Source organism: Equus caballus, chromosome 8 (genome assembly GCF_041296265.1).
Source record: "Equus caballus isolate H_3958 breed thoroughbred chromosome 8, TB-T2T, whole genome shotgun sequence".
Lineage (NCBI taxonomy): Eukaryota > Metazoa > Chordata > Mammalia > Perissodactyla > Equidae > Equus > Equus caballus.
The window spans coordinates 22154061-22173144 of record NC_091691.1 but is presented as its reverse complement, the minus strand read 5'-3'; the positions used below and the strand labels follow the sequence as shown (position 1 = coordinate 22173144).

Below are 19084 nucleotides of genomic sequence, written 5' to 3'. Positions count from 1 at the left end.
TTGTTTAGGTAGAGCACTCAGAGTTTTACACCAATAATATACTTTTGTATAGAATTTGGTCAGTTGATACTATAAGAATCTTTTAGATACTGTATTTCATTCTGCTTCATTTGAAGAAACCCTTTTTGTTATGGGAAGTTTCAAGTATATTCAGAAGTGGACAGAGTAGTGTAAAGAACCTGTGCATACCCGTCACCCGGCTCTGACGATTGTCACCTCATGCCCAATCTTGATTCATCTATATTTTGATCCACTTCTCCCCTCTCCCTGTATTGTTTTAAAGCAAATCTCAGACATCATGTCATTTATCTGTACTTTACTCTTCCTTTTTCTAAAAAACTTTTTGTTTTGAAATAATTTTAGACTCACAAGAAGTCACAAAAATATATATAGGGTTCCCATCTCCCCTTTACCCAGCTTCACCCATGATAATATCCTTTATATCCATGGTACATTATTAAAACCAGGAAATTGACATTGCTATGTTATTCTTCTTAAAAAGCATTCTGAGGCATCACGTGGTGTTCAGATTATTGTTGTGCTTGCTTAGTATTTGATTTTTCATGTGGTCTTATCACTGATGAACAAAACTTGGACTAGGTTGAGGATTAACTGATTTGAACTGATTTGTCCTGAAGAGGTCTGAGCACTTTGTGACTGATCTGTCTTTTTTTCCTTCCAGTTGATCATACCAGGGTTGTCCTGCATGATGGTGATCCCAACGAGCCTGTTTCGGATTACATCAATGCAAATATTATCATGGTGAGTTTTGCTTTTCACAGTGTTGTCTGATCGTACATTGCTAGCCTGTTTTAAATCCTTCCTTGTGTCTTGAATGTTTCAAGGATGTTCTTCCTAAATTTCTAGCCTGAGTTTGAAACCAAGTGCAACAATTCAAAGCCCAAAAAGAGTTATATTGCCACACAAGGCTGTCTGCAAAATACGGTGAATGACTTTTGGCGGATGGTGTTTCAAGAGAATTCCCGAGTGATTGTCATGACAACGAAAGAAGTGGAGCGAGGAAAGGTATATTACATATGTTTCTGATGCAATATTGTTAAAGTATTGGACGCGTCAGGTTGACCATATTAATTAAGAATTGAATAGACAAATTAAGTGTACACTAAGAGACCCTCTGGAAAAAAGGGAGTAGAAGAAATTTAGTTATGATGTGCCTGGGTGTAGTTTTCTCTCTGTTTCTTCTGTGTGGGGTTCATTGAGCTTCTTGGATTTGTGGATTTATAGTTTTCTTCAAATTTGGATAATGTTTATTATTTCTTCAAATATGTATCCCCACCACCCCCTGGCCTGGGACGCCGATTACACGTGTGTTAGGCTGCTTAAAGTTGTCGTACAGTTCACTGAGGCTTTCTTCATCGTTTCAGTCTTTTTTTACCCTGTGTTTCATTTAGGATAGCTTTTTTTTTTCTGCTATGTGTCTCTAAGTTAATGTTTTCTTCTGCAGTGTGTAATCTGCTGTTCATCCTATCCAGTGTATTTTCCACAGCACACGTTGTCTTTTTCACCTCTAGGCATTTTATTTGAATCTTTCATAAGATTTTGGATCTTCTTATTTATAACATTTGGATCTTTTAAATATCTTTGATGCCTTTCCTTTTTTTTTTTTTTTAAAGATTTTATTTTTCCTTTTTCTCCCCGAAGCCCCCCAGTACATAGTTGTATATTCTTCGTTGTGGGTCCTTCTAGTTGTGGCATGTGGGATGCTGCCTCAGCGTGGTTTGATGAGCAGTGCCATGTCCGCGCCCAGGATTCGAACCAACGAAACACTGGGCCGCCTGCAGCGGAGTGCGCGAACTTAACCACTTGGCTACGGGGCCAGCCCCTGATGCCTTTCCTTTTAACATGTGCATCATTTCCTATACCTTTTGTGAACATATGGAATATAGTCTTAATAACTATTTTAATGTCCTTGTTACTAATTCTATTGTATACGTTGTTTCATTTTTTCTGGTTTTTGAGTTGTTTAAAGTGGGAGGGGAAATCCAGTCCTGTTACTCCACTGTATCCAGAAGCAGAGGTCAAAAAGATTGTGTCAGGAGGCCTGTCTAGTACTCTCGGTGCTTAGAGTACTAATAAACGGTGATTTTAGTTGTCATATAAACTATACTTATCATGACTTTCAAAAATTAAATTAATTTGAATTATCCAAACCATATGTTCATATAAATATTCAAACACATTATAGTTAAGGTTAACGTTGCCTTTGCCACCTGCATCCCACCCATTTTAGTCCCCTCCTCCAGTGTAAAAACCCTGTTATCAGTTTGATGTGTCTTTTTCTACACTGTCTTCTTGGCATTTACATATGTTCATTAGAGGCGTTACAGGCTTTACATGCCTACATTTACATATGTACATGTATTGACACATGTGTATGTACTTATAGAAGTATATAGTACTATTTTCTGAAAAATACTCTATGAAAAGTGCTTTCATACAATAACTTCATTGTGCATCTTGGGCCATCCCCTCCACCAATATATGTTCTAACTTCTTCTATTAGTACATATTGGCTATCCCATCCATTTTTGTTTTTTTTTTTTTAAAGATTTTATTTTTTCCTTTTTCTCTCCAAAGCCCCCCAGTACATAGTTGTATATTTTTCGTTGTGGGTCCTTCCAGTTGTGGCATGTGGGACGCTGCCTCAGCGTGGTTTGACGAGCAGTGCCGTGTCCGCGCCCAGGATTCGAACCAACGAAACACTGTGCCGCCTGCAGCGGACCATGCGAACTTAACCACTCGGCCATGGGGCCAGCCCCCATCCCTTTCTTTTTAATAATTGCATGGTATTGGATGTTCTATAATTTGTTTAACCATTATGCCCTTGATGGACATTCAAGTGTTTCAGTTTTTTTCTTGCAAACCGAGCTGAAGTGAGTAATCTTATTCTTGCTTTTATGTGCATGTGGCAGATGTTCCTCTAGGTTAGGTATCAGAAGGGCTGCTAGGTCACAAGGTGTGCATGTTGTTGTTTTAATAACTTCTGCCAAACTGCCCTCCAGAGTGGCTGTCCCAGTCTCCATTCCCCCCAGCAGCATGTGCCTGGCACCCATCTCCCCATACCCTTCACGACAGACACTACAGGTTTTTGGAAGTGTAATGTCTGATACCTACAGAGAAGCAGGCACATCTCATTGAGTGACAACTCTGTGTGTTATCCCATGTGAGCTCATCCATGTGGGTTTTTTAATATGGAAAAGTTCTGTGTTTTTGTTTGTGTTCTAGATAAGTTCTCTTTTAGATACACTTTAATTGGTTTATATAAAATTTGCATAGAATGTAGCAGTTGCACCTATAAGTTAAACCTAAGACAGATGGGTGATTTTGGATTTTAGCCCTCCTAATATAATTTTCATATCAGTTGTGGGGGCAGTGTGATTTTATAAGATTTTTCTTATTGCACTACTAGTTGTTGTCCTCTGAACACCTTTGAGGCCAGATCTGGTCATTGTGAAAACAAAGGCTTCCTCCTGCAGCTGCCTGCAGGAACGTTAGATGTTTTTGAATTAATATACAAGTTTAAACGTCTTCGTAGTTTCTGCGTCAAGTGAGTGTCACTTGCCCTAAGTACGGAAAGGAAAACTGAGCCCTCTGTCCTGCCTGTTTCCTGATTGTAGTTGTAGGAGGCCACCTGTTCTCAAAGGACTTGGGGGCTGTGAAGAGAGAGTGCTTCTGTCACTTCAGAGAATCAGTGTTGGTCCCTTTCAGAAGAGCTGCTGGAAGCTCCTAGAACAGGCAGACATTGGGCCAAATCACTGTGTCCCGCTCCTCACGTCCTCCTCCCAGTCTGTGCCTGCTTCTCGTTCTTCCTCTGCACTCTGCGGGGGCAGGGTGACATGACGGGCTTCCGTTCCCTTCGCAGGCCTTTCTGATAACCTGCTCTCTCGGGATCCCTCCAGTGCACAAAATAGAAAAACCAGACTCTGGATTCTCTTTGATTCCTGGCTTTGCTTTAAATGCTCGAGTATTAGCTCTCACATTTTAGAATTTGTTTCCAAGGTTTACATCAGAGTTTGGAAAACTGGGAGGAGGGCCGCAGTGCTTTGCAGATGTTTGAAGTCAGCTGGAATGTTTTCAGAATGGTGATTTGATTTTTGTTCTCTGTTGAGTTCTTTTGAGCAACTGGCAGTCCTGAGAACTGATTGGCCAAGAACAGCATTGAGTACAATTAGTATCGAAAGTGTTTATTTGGGGATAAAAAAATTGTGTCAAGGGGCTGGCCCCGTGGCCGAGTGGTTAAGTTCGCGTGCTCCGCTGCAGGCGGCCCAGTGCTTCGTTAGTTCGAATCCTGGGCGCGGACATGGCACTGCTCATCAGACCACGCTGAGGCAGCGTCCCACATGCCACAACTAGAAGAACCCACAACGAAGAATACACAACTATGTACCGGGGGGCTTTGGGGAGAGAAAGGAAAAAAATAAAATCTTTAAAAAAAAAAAAAAAAAATTGTGTCAAATCTGTCTAAGAGAGATTTGGATCTACAAAATGCTGGAGGGAAAAGCTGAATTCACAGTAATAATAAATAAAAAACCACATAAACTACGCCAGGCAAAAAAGTTGCACCATCCATTAATCCCTCTGTTGAACTTTCCTCTTGTTGTGTTTTTTTTTTTCTATCAATTAGTCATTGACTATGTGGATGTCTGCGGCTGCTCTCCTATTTCTAGCTTTAAGACTGAATTTCTCTGTCTTTCTAATATACAGGGTAAATTTCTCTTGCTGGTATTTGTGTCTTAGTGGTTGTGGAAAGTGAGTGGTGTGGGTGACTGCTCCCAGAAAAAAACAGAACACATTCTCTGCCCAGGACACATCACCAAAGATATACAGACTCGTCGCTCATTGAGTGAAATATCTTCCTCTTTGGCAGCAAGAATGATGTTCTGGTGCCATATTTTTAATCTGCCTGCTCTGAAGCCAGCAGCTCTTGCAGGCTTGGCGTTCCCAGACACCCAGTTAAGCGAAGGTGACGTGTGTAGTAGGTATCAAATGGATCTGGATATAGAAAAAGCAGCTGGTTCAAAACCCCCTCGGCTGCCTTTCTCTACTGGAGTTGTTCACACTCGGGTTAGATAAGGCACAGAGTCCTCCTACGCTGGTGCGGAAATGAACCAGACAGTCTGGCTCGTTGGGCAGCCCATCCACCTCCAGAGTCCTTGCTTGCCTTCCGCAGAGTGACTGGCAGATCTCTAGAATCCAAAACTCTGGTTGCTAGACAGCACCCTCAAACTGGTTAGTCCTTCTGTCTTTGCATCTTTGGTTCTTTAGAGATAAACAAACACTGACTCTCCTTTGACATGTGTCTTAGGTCAGACAACCCTGCAAAGGCTTTGTCTGCCCCCTTCTCCCTGGCTTGCCAAGCGCCTCCTTTTCTTACTTGAACTCGTGTGTCCTTTTCTTTGAAAGGGAAACAGGTAGATGGTAGACACGCCATTTTCCATGTTAGTAGTCATTAAGCAAGGCTTGAATGTTTATTTTCTGCTGGTTTAGGCTTTAATTCAGAGTTCTCAGAGATTAACTGTCTTTTCTCTGATCCCTTCCAGAGTAAATGTGTCAAATACTGGCCTGACGAGTATGCTCTAAAAGAATATGGGGTCATGCGTGTTAGGAACGTCAAAGAGAGTGCCGCTCATGACTACACGTTAAGAGAACTTAAACTCTCAAAGGTTGGACAAGTAAGTATATTGTCGTATTTTAGAGACTTTGGTAATTGTCTGTCGTATGCAGTGATCCAGAGTCGTGCAGTTACTCATGCTTGCATCCATTCATGCGTTTATTCACTCTCTGATTCAATGTCTGTTTATTGGGTGCCTTCTGTGAGCCAGGTACAGTTGAGGCACTACTGGTACATTGAAAACAAGACAGGCACGGGCCCTGCCCTCACAGAGCCTCAGGAGATGGAAAGGTTAAAAAGTAAAGAACCAACCAAGCTTTCCGATTGTGCTCAGTCTGTGCAGGCTATAGGATGGTGTATTAGAGAGAAACTGAGTACTTGAGATGGAGTAAACTGAGAGAGCCTCTTGGAGGGAGCATCACTTGATCTGACACCTGAAGATGGAGGAGCCAGACATCCAAAGACGAGTATCTCAAGCAAAGGGAACAGCAAGTGCAAAGGCCCTGAGGTCCTGGTCAAAGTCCATGGCATCAGATCTTAATTGCGTGTGGTTCAGGTTTCTCCCTGGAGTGACTAACTTTACAAAGCAGGATTAGATTTGGATTCGTTTTAATTTCATGGTTAGAGGGGCTTACTTATTCAAGGTCTTTTGGGGAAACAAAGATGAATGAAACAGCCTTAACCCTCGAGGAATTACAGTCATGTAGCAGTGAGAAGCCATTTATACAATGGCGGTGCTCCAGAGCAGGCCTGGGCTGTAACACCCGGCTGAGGTGCCGTGGTACTGCAGAGGCTACGCTTCCTTCCAGCTCGGGCATCGGGGAGATGGTCCCAGAAGAGACAGAGTCTTTAAGGTTGAGGATTCCGTGGGAGAACATGGTGGAGGAAGGGCCTTGCAGATGGAGGTGTCATTGTGGTCACAGTGCTAAATTGCAAAGTGTAGGCGAGTGGGATTTATGGGGGATAAAGGCAAGTGGGGAATCAAGGGAACAAACTTGGGTTGAGAGAGGTTTTGACCATCATGTTAAGAAATGCGAACTTTATTCGTTAGTTGTCATGGACCCTGTGATGGTTCTTGTGCCAAGTGAACATGTGCGCAGAGCTGTGTGCCTGGAAGTGTCTGATAGCCCTGGCAGGGAGGACTGGGGATGGGGTGATCCTAGTGGCTGGAAGGCCTCCGCAGTGGTCGAGGTCTGATGGCCTCCTCTCCACGGATCCCAGAGACTCCAGCAGTTAGGGTGAAGTCGGCAGGCTGTGGGGATAGTTTGGCTGTTAGAGGAGGAGGAGGATTCAAAAACATCTTAGGATTTGAGTCTGAGTGGACAGCACTCCTGTGGCAGAGGTCAGGAAAGCTAGGAGAAGATATACAAGATGGTAGGGCTTGGACTGTCTAGGTACAAGATGCCAGGGTAGTGACAGGGGTGATGGACAGAAAGGGACCAACTGGAGATAACTGTGGAGGTAGACATGAAGGGATTTGATGATGGCAAGAACGAGAGGCGAGGGCAGCATTAAGAACGACCGCCAGTTTTCTAGCTTGAACAGTGGGGTGGATTGCAATGGATTTGAGGAGGAAGGGAGGATGAAGAACCAACCTCCTAGACTTGTAAAGTTTGAGATGCCTTTGAGAAGCGAAGATGCCACGGAGGCAGGAATGGAGGTTGCGTGAAAAGGGGAGATGGGATCTAGAGCATCGGGGATGGATTGGTTTTGATCGATGGTGGGATTGTTCTTCTGTGGTGATGGAGGGAAAGAGGAGAAGGTGGCTGCAGATGCAGGTGGAGGAGCTGAAATGGATTTTCTGTATATTCTCCGTGATGCCTGAGACAGGCATCAGCTGATTTTGGAAGAAAATAAGTAGAGATGAAATAGGGGCCAGCCCCGTGGCCAGGTGGTTAAGTTAGCGCGCTCCGCTACAGGCGACCCACTGTTTTGTTGGTTCGAATCCTGGGCGCGGACATGGCACCGCTCATCAAACCACACTGAGGCAGCATCCCACATTGCCACAACTAGAAGGACCCACAACGAAGAATATACAACTACGTACCGGGGGCTTTGGGGAGAAAAAGGAAAAAAATTAAACCTTTCAAAAAAAAAAGAAGAGATGAAATATTTGAGGAAAGTGGGAATAGCATGCAATAATTTTGTAGAGAAAGCAAGAAATGCAGTAAATATCTAGGCAGTGCTGAGTCCTCTGTTGAGGTGGTGAACATAAACATTTAGTAACATCGATCACGTGGTTGTGTGATTTTTCTTGAGGACGCTGTTCCTCAGGTTAAAAACAGAAAGTGGGTGGTTGGGTTTGTCCAGGCTTGCAGCTTTGCCTGGTGGGTGGTGAATGGAGGGCAGTTGTCAGGATGGTACGTGGAATCCGAGCTGGTTAAGGGGGCAGCAAGAGCAGGAGGAGGCGGGTGGAGAGTGGAGGGAGGCTCCGTGGTCTGGTGAGCTCCGTGAGGAGGTCGGGGACTAACGCGAGTGGAAACCTGGGCGGTCGTGGTCCAGGGTGAGGTGTTGGAACTTCTGATGTCAGTGGGGATGCAGGTCTCCTGATGGGGAGAGAGTGGAGGTCCAATCAATGGCAGAGACTGTGAGAGGAGCTGGAAAAATGTAGCCGTCAAGCGGAAGTGGGAGAGAGATTTAGAGGACGTTGGACAAAGATTTCAGAGAAGTTTTTCTTTAGTTTTAGTGGTAAACTAGCCATCTTCTCGCTATCGGGGCTTTCTGAGAAGCGGGTGGGTTTTCTTCAGTTCTAGTGGCAAGCCATCCATCTTCTTGTTATCAGAGGCCTTTGAGTGGCAGGTACAGGGACCGTTGGTGTGTTTGCTTTGTGTTTTGCACCCCTGGATGCAGATGCTCACACGGGACTGATCATTTCTCCAGAATTGCTGGTCATGTATTATCTACTTTTTGCGTAACCTGTTACATTTTCTCTGAAGTGCTGTCGCATGGCCTCACTGAAGCCTCTTAACTGCCCAGGAAGGAGGGCTCAGGCAGAGACCTCAGTGACCTTTCCTGAGGAGGAGGAGCGTGGATGCGCGGGGAAGCTGAGTTTCTCTCACTCCCTGCTGTCCTTGCTGTGGCCTCTGTAGGCCCTGATATGTAGCTCGCCAGTAACACCAAGAAAGCTCTTTTTTATGATGTCAGAAAATTAAATGCACGTAACTCAAGAAAAGATCTTAATCGTGCTTCACATTCCTTGGATGTCCTGAAAGTCACTGATGGTAGACACTGGTCTAGTTTCTCTCTCTCTTATTTTTAAATCCGCTTTAAAAATGTCACTTAACTTGGATTGTCTCTGGATACTGTGTATAGGAAGAAGATGCAGCATTGCTACAAAGACCTAATCTGCGTAGACCCAGAACGCCATACTTTTTGGCCTTGTGTGGTCTTGGTACCATCGTTGACCTTTGTGAGTGACGGCTCTCCTCAGAAGAGCGTTGGTGTGCCGAGTCTATCACTCTGCTGAGCAGTAGCCGTGTGTCTGATTGGTCTTGTTTAATCCTCACAGTGGTATTGTGAGAGAGTGAAGATTTTTCCCATTTGCAAAGGAAAAAATTGAGACTTAGAGATGTCCAGGGGCCACAGTGAGTGTGAATGCTGGAATTTGGGCCTAAATCCAGTCATCTAATTGCAAAGCCTGTCTTCGTATCTACTTTGCAGTAAAGAGGAGTTAAAAATATCATGATATGATAATAAAAGTGTGTGTGTTAGGGGCGGGGAGGAGGGCTGGGTGTAAAAAAACAAAGGAGCAAGTGTCTTGAGGGATTCCCTGTTCTCCCATCTGGTGGGAGGAGCGCCCCGAGTCCCAGAGGCCCCAGTCGCCTCCTGAGTTGAGCTACTCACGGATGAGGAGGAGCAGGGACATTGCCTGCTGCTGCTGCTTCAGAGAGGTGATTCAGGCTGCTGTTTCCTGAAGAAGCCAGACATCTTCATTCTTCTAACAGAGGCAAGAGCTGCCTCCCGGCTTGCTCAGCCAGACGCAAAAGCAGAAGAGAGCTGAGAGACTCAGAAGAGGACCTGTAAATGGGGCGGGAGGAGGTTCTGTGCCGGCCAGCCCCATCGGCTCACGTGGGGTCTGGGAAAGATGGGAACCAGGCAGTTCCTCAACCCCTTGATTTATTTAATTCTTTTCTGGTTTTTCTTGGCTCTACTCCAGGGGAATACGGAGAGAACGGTCTGGCAATACCACTTTCGGACCTGGCCAGACCATGGAGTGCCCAGTGACCCTGGGGGCGTGCTGGACTTCCTGGAGGAGGTCCACCATAAGCAGGAGAGCATCATGGACGCTGGGCCTGTGGTGGTTCACTGCAGGTGACCAGCCCCCCGTCCCCATCTACGAGCACTCGGGGCTTGTTTTAACTACCCACCCCAGCTCTTTAACTGTGGGAAAAATTGCATCTCTATTTGAGGCCTGATAAACTGCATTAAGGGACACTTTAGCCCCAAAGTATGTTTCTCCTAGACCTTCCAGGACAGCCAGGTACTGGGGGTGGCTGGCCATGGGTGGTGACCACGGTCCTCATTCTCAAGGAGTCCTTAGTCACTTTTGCTTGGTTTTCTTTTTAGTTTAGTAATCTAGGATTTATCTCTTTGATTGTGATTCTGTTCTCTTCTACCATGGAAATAAGATACATTTTTTTTCCCTGACAATACACTTGTTTGCTTCGAAAGATTCAGACTGTTTCCCATCTAGCCCTCTGGAAGCCATGCCCGTGGCCTCCACACCACAGTTTGCAGGCTGCTCGTGCCCAAGCTTTGGGCTTCATGGTTATACTTGGGAAAAGTTGCTTTCCTAAATCTCATTCGTATACCATTTGTTCGGTTTTTTAAAAGCTGCCGTTTACTGAGCACTTGCTCTGTGCCAGCCTCAGAGCTCAGTGTTTTTCATACAGGATGCACATTTGATCCTCACAGCAATCCTGTGAGGTATGCACTGTTATCCCCATTTCACAGATGAGGAAACTGGGGTCAGAGGCGAAGGCAGCTGCTTTAGGCACGCTGTCCTGGAGAAGCTGGGCTCCCATCACAGGATGGGCTGAGTCGAAAGCCCTGTGCTCTTTGCTGATCTGTTTTCAAATATAAATAGACGATCCTACAACTATTCCCAAGAGCAGATGTTGTTTCTGTTAATATCAATAGCTTGGTTTTGAGTTTAAATCCTCATGAATGACCCCGTTGTGCTTGCTTTCTGTCCTGCCCGCAGTGCTGGAATTGGCCGGACAGGGACGTTCATTGTGATAGATATCCTTATTGACATCATCAGAGAGAAAGGTAGGTCATCTGGAGGGCAAGAAGCTACAGTTCCTGTTTTTAGTTTATGGAAGGAAAGTGCTAGTGAAAATAGCCCGGGGAAGAATTTGAATGTTAAAAAATGTTCACAAAAATCTGGGCCGAAGGCTTCAACTTCGGTATGTTCGCCAGAGAACAGAAGTGATGCTATCGGAGCTTTTGGCATCGAAGGAAGCCTAGGCGCTGTGGATCCCACCGCTGTGGTCTTCTGTTGAGTATGCAGTGGTGGTCTCTAGCCAGCCACCTGATCCTTACTGGCGGTATGGGGTGGTGCTGCTGGAAAGGGAGGGAATCCTCATCTCCAGCACTTTCTCATGTCATCTCTGACCATTGGTAGTGATCAGATGGCCTGTGCTGTAGCCCTTGAAACATGTTCGGTTAGAACCCTGAAGACTAAATTTGCTTTGTCTGAGTCTGCTAAATGTGGTGCATTAAACCACTTCACTCCGGCCCTCCAGTTTCCCCTGATGCTTTGTGATGCTTGCTTTGTAGGTGTTGACTGCGACATTGACGTGCCCAAAACCATTCAGATGGTGCGGTCTCAGAGGTCAGGGATGGTCCAGACAGAAGCACAGTACCGATTCATCTACATGGCCGTCCAGCATTATATCGAAACACTACAGCGCAGGATTGAAGAAGAGCAGGTACCAGTCTGCAGGGCTGGCGTGCGGATTTTCGTTGTTTTTCTAAGCAGCTTGAATGCGCTCTCCTTGTGAGCAGGAGGACAGGCTCCCATAGGCGACTGTCCTTGTTTGGGAATGGAAACAACCAGGAAGGGCTTCTCTGGAAACTCTCCCTACTTCACAACCCTGGTTTTTCAGAAGAGTGGGGCACCATGCTGTCGTCTGTCCTGACAGATTGGGGAACTGCCGCCTGGAAGGGTTAGGATTTTCCCAGGCTCATGTGGCAAGCTTAGAACTCAAAGCCTTGAAGTTTCCAGCCTGTTCCAGTTTTAATCCAGGCCATATTTATCTTGATTCCATCTCTTAAATGAATGCTTCACTCCTCATAGCACACAGCGCTTTGAACCACCAATTTGGTCGAGTTGGAAACAGTGAAATTTCAATTTTAATAAGCCGTGCATAATGAAGAAGAATGTGGAGTTGGAGCCTTTCCATTTGAAGCTATTCATAACAGACACAAAGCGGAGTTAATTAGGAGTGTGCTGAGACCAGGGAAAGGAGGCGACTGCTCTTTTGGGGAGCTCTGCTTAGCTCCCTCCCCACCCCCACCCTAGCCCCATTGCTGTGCTGCAGACAGGGTGGCGTCTAAACATCAGAGATATTTGCCTGCTTTCCCCTGTTGACTGCCTTCCAGAGAACTCAGCTTCTCAAAATGGGAGCTAAGCTCTTCTCAAAGTGGGACCTGCCCCCTGATTGAAAGATTTGTTACCTAGCGGAACAGCAGCCGTGTTATCAAAGCTTGGTGAGCCAAAGTAAGACACTTGTTAATTAGTTTAGTAGGTTCTCAGTGCACACAAACACTCACTAGGTTGTTTCGTTGTGCAAAAACATCTTCAGAAACAGTGCCTGTATATGTATGTGAAACGTGCACATGTCTGTGAAATGTGAGGTCAAAGAACTAACAAGTTACTGGCTGTGAACTTTAGTGCCTTAAATCTGACTTTGGTTACTGTAAGTGCTGTGAAATATTTAGATGGTCACTATAGGCTATTTTGTACTTGTCTTCCAGTTACACTTGATTTGGGCCAGGAATAGTTAAAGCATAAATTTGCCCAAAGAGTGGGACTTCTAATAACTACGAAGAGAATGCAGCACAGTTGGTATAAATTGGAAAATATTCAGGAATATCTTGAAGCACGTAATATAGTTCTGCTCAGAAAAGCTGGAGAAAAAGCTCTCTTTATTTCATTCAGAAGCTTTGATTTTTATTCTTGTTTTAGAGAATTTATGGACTTCTCTTACCAGTTTTTATAGCACTTCAGATTTTCTCATTACCATATAGGTCTCTCTAACCCTAAATCTGGAGTTACAATTTGGATTTAGGAACAGTTTAAAAAAAATCTTTATTGCTGCCTTTTTTTTGGTCGGTGAGGGGTGGTGGACAGAAATGAAACATGTTCTTTAATAATTTAAGTATTATAATATATAGAACATAGAAACTGAATTTCCCTGGTAGTCCCACCCTAAGAGTGCTTGCATGCATGCATTCATTCATTCACTCAGTCAGTCAATACTTTTTGGGTGCCAATATGTACCAACACTGTCCTAAGCACATTAACTACTATTTAGTATATCAGCCTTTGTATTTAAAAAAAATGTCTAGGCTTAGATTATTCATTTTTAAAAATGGGATCCTGTAATAAGTAGTTTTCTGCATTGTACTGTTTGATTCAGTATAGGAACTTGCTACCTGATTTCGTGGTAAAGTTAAAAGTACTTTTGTTTAGTAGAAGTTCTAAGTGGCAGACTTAAAAACGTTAAACCCGAGCTAGCCCTGATGGCCTAGTGGTTAAAGTTCGGCACACTCTGCTTTGGCGGCCTGGGTTCGGTTCCCGGGTGCAGAACCACACCACTCCTCTGTCAGTAGCCACGCTGCCGGGGTGGCTCACGCAGAAGAATCAGAAGGGTTTACAACTAGGATGTACAGCTGTGTGCTGGGGCTTTGGGGAGGGAAACAAAACAAAACAGAACATTAAACCCACCTGATTTTTAAATTAAGTAAAAGAACAAAACTCATTCGGGATAATTGGTTATTTTGAAATGTAGTTATTGCCAAAATTATGAAGAGTTAAGGACTTTCGGGGGTGAAAGAATTTGCTGGAGGGATAAATGAAAAAAAGAAAATGATAGTCATGGGTGGAGAACAGTGGGGAAGGGCGTGGAGAAATCCAGACAGTGCTGGGACAGAGGAGAGGCAAAAACAGACGTGGACATCTAGGGGAAAATGCAAAGGAAGCAAGACAGAGAAAATCTGAAGTTTTTTATAAATGGTTCCTCTCACATTCTGCCATTTACTTGGAAGTAGATTTCTTTGTTAACTTCCATTTACAGTATTAAAATTTTTTTTTTTTTTTGCAAAAAACGGTATATAGTATTCACTTTACCCAGCTTTCCTGACTGTTAACATTTTTTTTTAAATAAGTGAAAGACTTTTATTTATTTTATTTTATTTTATTTTGAGGAAGATTAGCCCTGAGCTAACATCTGCTGCCAGTCCTCCTCTTTTTGCTGAGGAAGACTGGCTCTGAGCTAACATCCGTGCCCATCTTCCTCTACTTTATATGTGGGACGCCTTCTCCAGCATGGTTTGACAAGCAGTGGCCATGTCTGCACCTGGGATCCAAACTGGCAAACCCCAGCCACCGAAGCAGAACGTGTGAACTTAACCGCTGTGCCACCGGGCCGGCCCCTGCCTGTTAACATTTTAACACACTTACTTTATCATTTATTCATATTCTCTCTCTCTCTCCTCACATATATATGTATAATTTTTTTTTAATGAAATGTCTGTGAGTTGCAAACATTTATGTCCCTTTGTGTCTAAATACTCTGATGTCTATTTCCTAGAAATAGGGACGTTCTCTTACATAACTATAGTAAAATTATCAAAATCAAGAAATTAACATTGGTGTAATACTATTTTCCAATCTACAGATCATATTCGAGTTTGCCAGTTCATCCTCCTCTGATAGCCTTTGAGCGGTCCGGGGTCCCGTGGTGCATTTAGTTGTCATGTATCTTTAGGCTCCTTTAATCTAGAACAGTTTCTCACGACCTTGACATTTTTTAAGAGTCCTGGCCAGTTATTTGGTAGAATGCCCCTCAATTTGGATTTGTCTGGGGTTTTCTCTTGGTTAGGTGAGGTCGTGTATTTTGGACAGGACTGTCACGGAAGTGGCCTTGTGTCCTCCTTACATCACATCAGGAGCGTCCTCTGTTGGTTGATTTCATTACTGGCGGTGTTAACTTTGGTCACTTGATTTAAGGTGTTGTCTGTCAGATTTCTCCACTTTAAAGTTACTGTTTTTCCCTTTTTAATTAATATCTTGTAGGTAGAGACTTGAGACTCTATAAATAACCAGTTTTTCATCATACTTTTTGCCGACTAGTTATACTTTCGTTCACGATTCTTGCCTGGAAAAATTATTAGTGATAATTTGCCCAATGGTGATTTTCTGTTTCCATCCTTTCTTTCCACTTATTAGTTGGAAGCCCACTCTAAGGAGGAGCTTTCCCTTGTCCCTTGTTTGTTTAACTGAAAAGTTATTTATGTCAGAATGGGTTATAATCCATCACTGGTATTTATTTTGTTGCTTAAATTATCAAAACTAAAAAGTTAACACCAATGCATTGCTATTAGCTAAGTTCTGGAGTTTGGATTTCCCCAGTTTTTCCACTAACAGCCTTTTTCTCTCCTAGGATCCAGACCAGGATCCCACGTTGAGTTTATCCCGTGTCTCCTCTGATCTGTGCTGGTTTTGTATTCTTGTTTTTCCTGACCTTGACGCTTTTGAACAGTACTAGCCTGACAGCTTGTAGAATGCTCCTCGATTTGGGTTTGTCTGATGATTTCTCACGATTAGACTGGGGTAACGGGTTTTGGGAAGAATACCCAGAGGTGAATCGTGAAGTGTCCTTCTCATCGCTTGAGGGTCCCTGATGACAACATGGCCTGGTGATGTTAGCCTTCATCACTTGGTTTAGGTGGTGTCGGCCAGCTGTCCCTCACTGTGTAATGATTCTTTTTCCCTTTTCTTACTCTGTTCTTTGGAAGCAGGTCATTTAGTGCAGACCGTACCCAAGGGAAGGGGCGTTAAGCTCCGTCTCCTGGATTGGGTGGTATTTACGTAACTCATTTAGAATTCTTTTGTAAGGAGGACTTGTCCCTTCTCTCTGTTTATTTCTTTATCCAATTATTTCTTTATATCAGTGTGGACTCATGTATATTTATTTTGTGCTTTGAGTTATAGTCCAGACTATGCTATTTATTTTGTTGCTTAAATTGTTGCAGCCTTGGCCATTGGGAGCTTTTTCTGGTTGGCTCCTGTGTCCCTTTGACTTGTCCCCGTGCTTTCGTTTCTGTGCACTTCCTGACTTTCTGGCACTATAAGGTGCTCGAGGTTCATCTTATATTTTCCCTGTGGCAGCCCTAGAATCAGCCATTTTTCTATGGAGCCTTGGTTCTGTTTATTAAAGACTGGTATTTATTTATTTATTCATTTTTTTCTTCTCCCCAAAGACCCCCAGTACATAGTTGTATATTCTAGCTGTAGGGCCCTCTGGTTGTGCTGTGTGGACGCCACCTCAGCATGGCCTGATGAGCGGTGCTAAGTCTGCACCCAGGATCCAAACTGACGAAACCCTGGGCCGCCAAAGCAGAGCACGCAGACTTAACCACTCGGCCAGGCCATGGGGCTGGCCCCTAAAGACTGGTATTTAGAAACCAAGTTCTGGGTGTTGGGTGTGCTCCTTGCTGCTGGGTGTCACTGCTTCTAGGTGGTCTCAGCAGACAGAGCTAGGAAATATACGTCTGTACATGACTCCATGGATACACATACTACTATAACTGCTTCTGTGTCTGTTTGTATGTAGATTAAGCTAACCCTGCGTTCATATTGATGGCTCCAGTTCTCATTCAGGACTGCACGTTCATCCCAACCTTCCCTTTGCTTATTTGCAGCTTCTCTCCCTGGGGGAAGCCTGGCTCCCAGGAGCTGCAGTGTGTGTACTCATTTGCGCAGCCCTGGCATGTGTGTAAAGTAGTTCCAGAACTGCTAAGCAGTACCCCTGTTAGAATCGAATTTACTGAGTAGACAACTCTTCGTTGAAGGAAGTAATTCCACATCCCATGAGAAGCGTCCTTTAAGCTGCAGTGTAGGGACTTGGGCACTGTTCTCTCTGAGTGAATCCTGCTGTAGGACAGAAGTTACCTTTAAAAATGCTGTAATCACAGCTGAGCCATAATGGAAGCGTAAGAGGCTGTGTTTCTGCAGGCTGAATTTAAGTTGTAGCCAGCAAGACTTAAACGGGCCTGCTGTGGCACTTACCATTCATTTTATTAATCACTTTGTTTAGTAGTATTCCTTTAAGAACTATCGGGGTGCCTTTTGTGTTCCAGACACTGATTAAATGCTGAGGAGATAAGAACAAGATAGACGTGGCTGTTGCCTCATGGAATTTAAGTTTCACTGGATGGAAAGTTTGAGTTAACCTGAAGCCAAGCCCCTATTTTGTTTCCTTCTCTAGACTTGTGATTCTTCATGTATCTTTCTTAATCTCCTTGGTTCAATAAAAAGGCTTTTTCACATGTTTTCATTTGTTTATTCATTCCTGCATTAATTAAAGTAGGTTGTGCTATGTGCCAGGAACTGTGCTGGACACTGGGAATGCAAGTAGTCATGTTCCTGAAATGGAAATAAGTCAGTATTGGAGGCGGGGAGCGTGGGGGGTGATGGATGGGATTGGGAAAGTAAGCAGAGACCAGATTTTGAGGGGACGGGGCTTGCAGGACATATTAAGGGACAGGGGAAAGCACTGAGGATTTTGCAGCAGGAGAGGAACATAAAAAGAGGGTCCGGGCTTGAGGGGGAAGAATGGGTGAGCTCCTGGCTTGAGCAGCTGCAGGGGGACCAGTGTAGGTGACAGTGATGATGGTTCAGACAGGGTGAGCAAGGCTGATAGTGAGCACGGAGAGAAGGAGTGCCAGTGAGATTTCGTGATTACATGTGCAAGGAGTCAAGGTGTTTGTAATCCTGACATTTGAACCCAGAGCACACTGGACAACTAATCTTGTTGCTCCATAACCTAGACGAGAGCGTTTTCATTTTACCCTCTCTTCTGCTGTTGGATTTTGGGCTCTTTCGTAATTTAAGGCTTAAGAATGTAACTGGAGTTACTTCACTTGGAAAGCTATTTAATACTAGATGACTTGAGAGCCTCGTGGTTGGTCCCTCCTCTCAACCTTGGCTGTGTGTCAGTTGGAAAGGCCGTAAGATTTATTATAAACATTGCAAAAGGCTTAGTAACTATGTTATGTCATTGAATTCGGGTGGAGGATAGATCAATTTCAGATCGCTTTTCAGGCCTCTGAAACAAATTTTCCTCTACACCCTGACAACAGAACAAAACAAAATGGTCCCCATCCCTTGAGAAGTCTTTTGATCTGTAAGACAGCCCGGGCTGTCGCAGTGCTGAGAAACAAACTTAGCTGATTTGTGAATCAGTTTTATTTCTTGTTCTTCCCGAATAAGCTAATAAGCTGCAGCATTTGCATGCTTATCCTTGAGCTACTTTGACTCATTGAAATAATTCCTGTTCCGTTTGTATTAATTATTCCTCATTAGAAAATTCTTTTGTAATCATTTTATGTAGAAATACTGATTTTCCTTTTCAAGAAAGTATTTATTAGGGAGGGAGAAATGGAGAGTTGGTGTTCAGTGGGTATAGTTTCAGTCATACAAGATGAAAAGTTCTAGAGATCTATTCAACAATAGCATGTAGTTAACAGTATTGTCCTGTATACTTCAAATTTTAACAGGCTGTACCTCATGCTGTATGTTGTTTTACCACAATTTAAAAAAAAATGTTGAGTAGAAAGCAAGTTTATACTTCAGCTTTTATTTATTTTTAATATTTATTTTAAAAAAGGAGTTAGGTTTTAAAAACTTTAGAATGAGTTTTAAAGTAAGTAATGTTCTCTGCCAATTCTTCCATTTAGTATTTTTGTTATATTGTATCTTTTTAAAAGTTGTTTCTTAAATAAGTCAGTATTTCAGTACTAAAAATCTGTGGCTGCTATTCAGAGGTCATTATTCACAAAGCCTTTAGATTTTTAAAAGTCGTTGTTCAAAAAATGAAAATACTATAGAGACTAAACAAAACATTCTCTCCTTGGATTTATGTTTGCAACTTCTTCCCTAGACGATAGGTTCTGTAACAACTGCTTTATGGGTTAATAAATTGATGTGGCTGCCTTAACAGAGGCTAAATAAATAATAGTGGCCTAACCAAGATATAGAAGCTTGTTCCTCTTTGCAGAGAAGTCGGCGTTGGCAGGCGGTTTGGGGACCTGGGGGTGCAGGACAGCTCAGCCCCGTGGGGTCGTCCGGGCGTCCAGGTGCACTCTTTCCAGTCGTTCTCCCGTCCCTTAGGATGTTTCCTTTTGCGCATGGGTGCAGACAGCATGGGGAAGTGGAGGGCG

At 43.7% G+C, this 19084-nt stretch overlaps 1 protein-coding gene across 2 annotated transcripts in view; it reads left to right on the top strand.

Annotated features, from left to right (window-relative positions):
* Window positions 1-19084, top strand: part of PTPN11 (protein tyrosine phosphatase non-receptor type 11) — an 86623-nt gene that overhangs the window by 55976 nt on the left and 11563 nt on the right. Inside the window, exons 8-13 of one of the 2 annotated variants that reach the window (XM_023647128.2) lie at window positions 683-762; window positions 868-1026; window positions 5562-5693; window positions 9789-9943; window positions 10836-10903; window positions 11414-11565. In XM_023647128.2, coding sequence (XP_023502896.1) covers window positions 683-762; window positions 868-1026; window positions 5562-5693; window positions 9789-9943; window positions 10836-10903; window positions 11414-11565 — 746 coding nt within the window. Of the gene's footprint in view, window positions 1-682; window positions 763-867; window positions 1027-5561; window positions 5695-9777; window positions 9944-10835; window positions 10904-11413; window positions 11566-19084 lie in introns of both variants that reach the window. The other variant, XM_070275464.1, reaches the window with a different exon arrangement.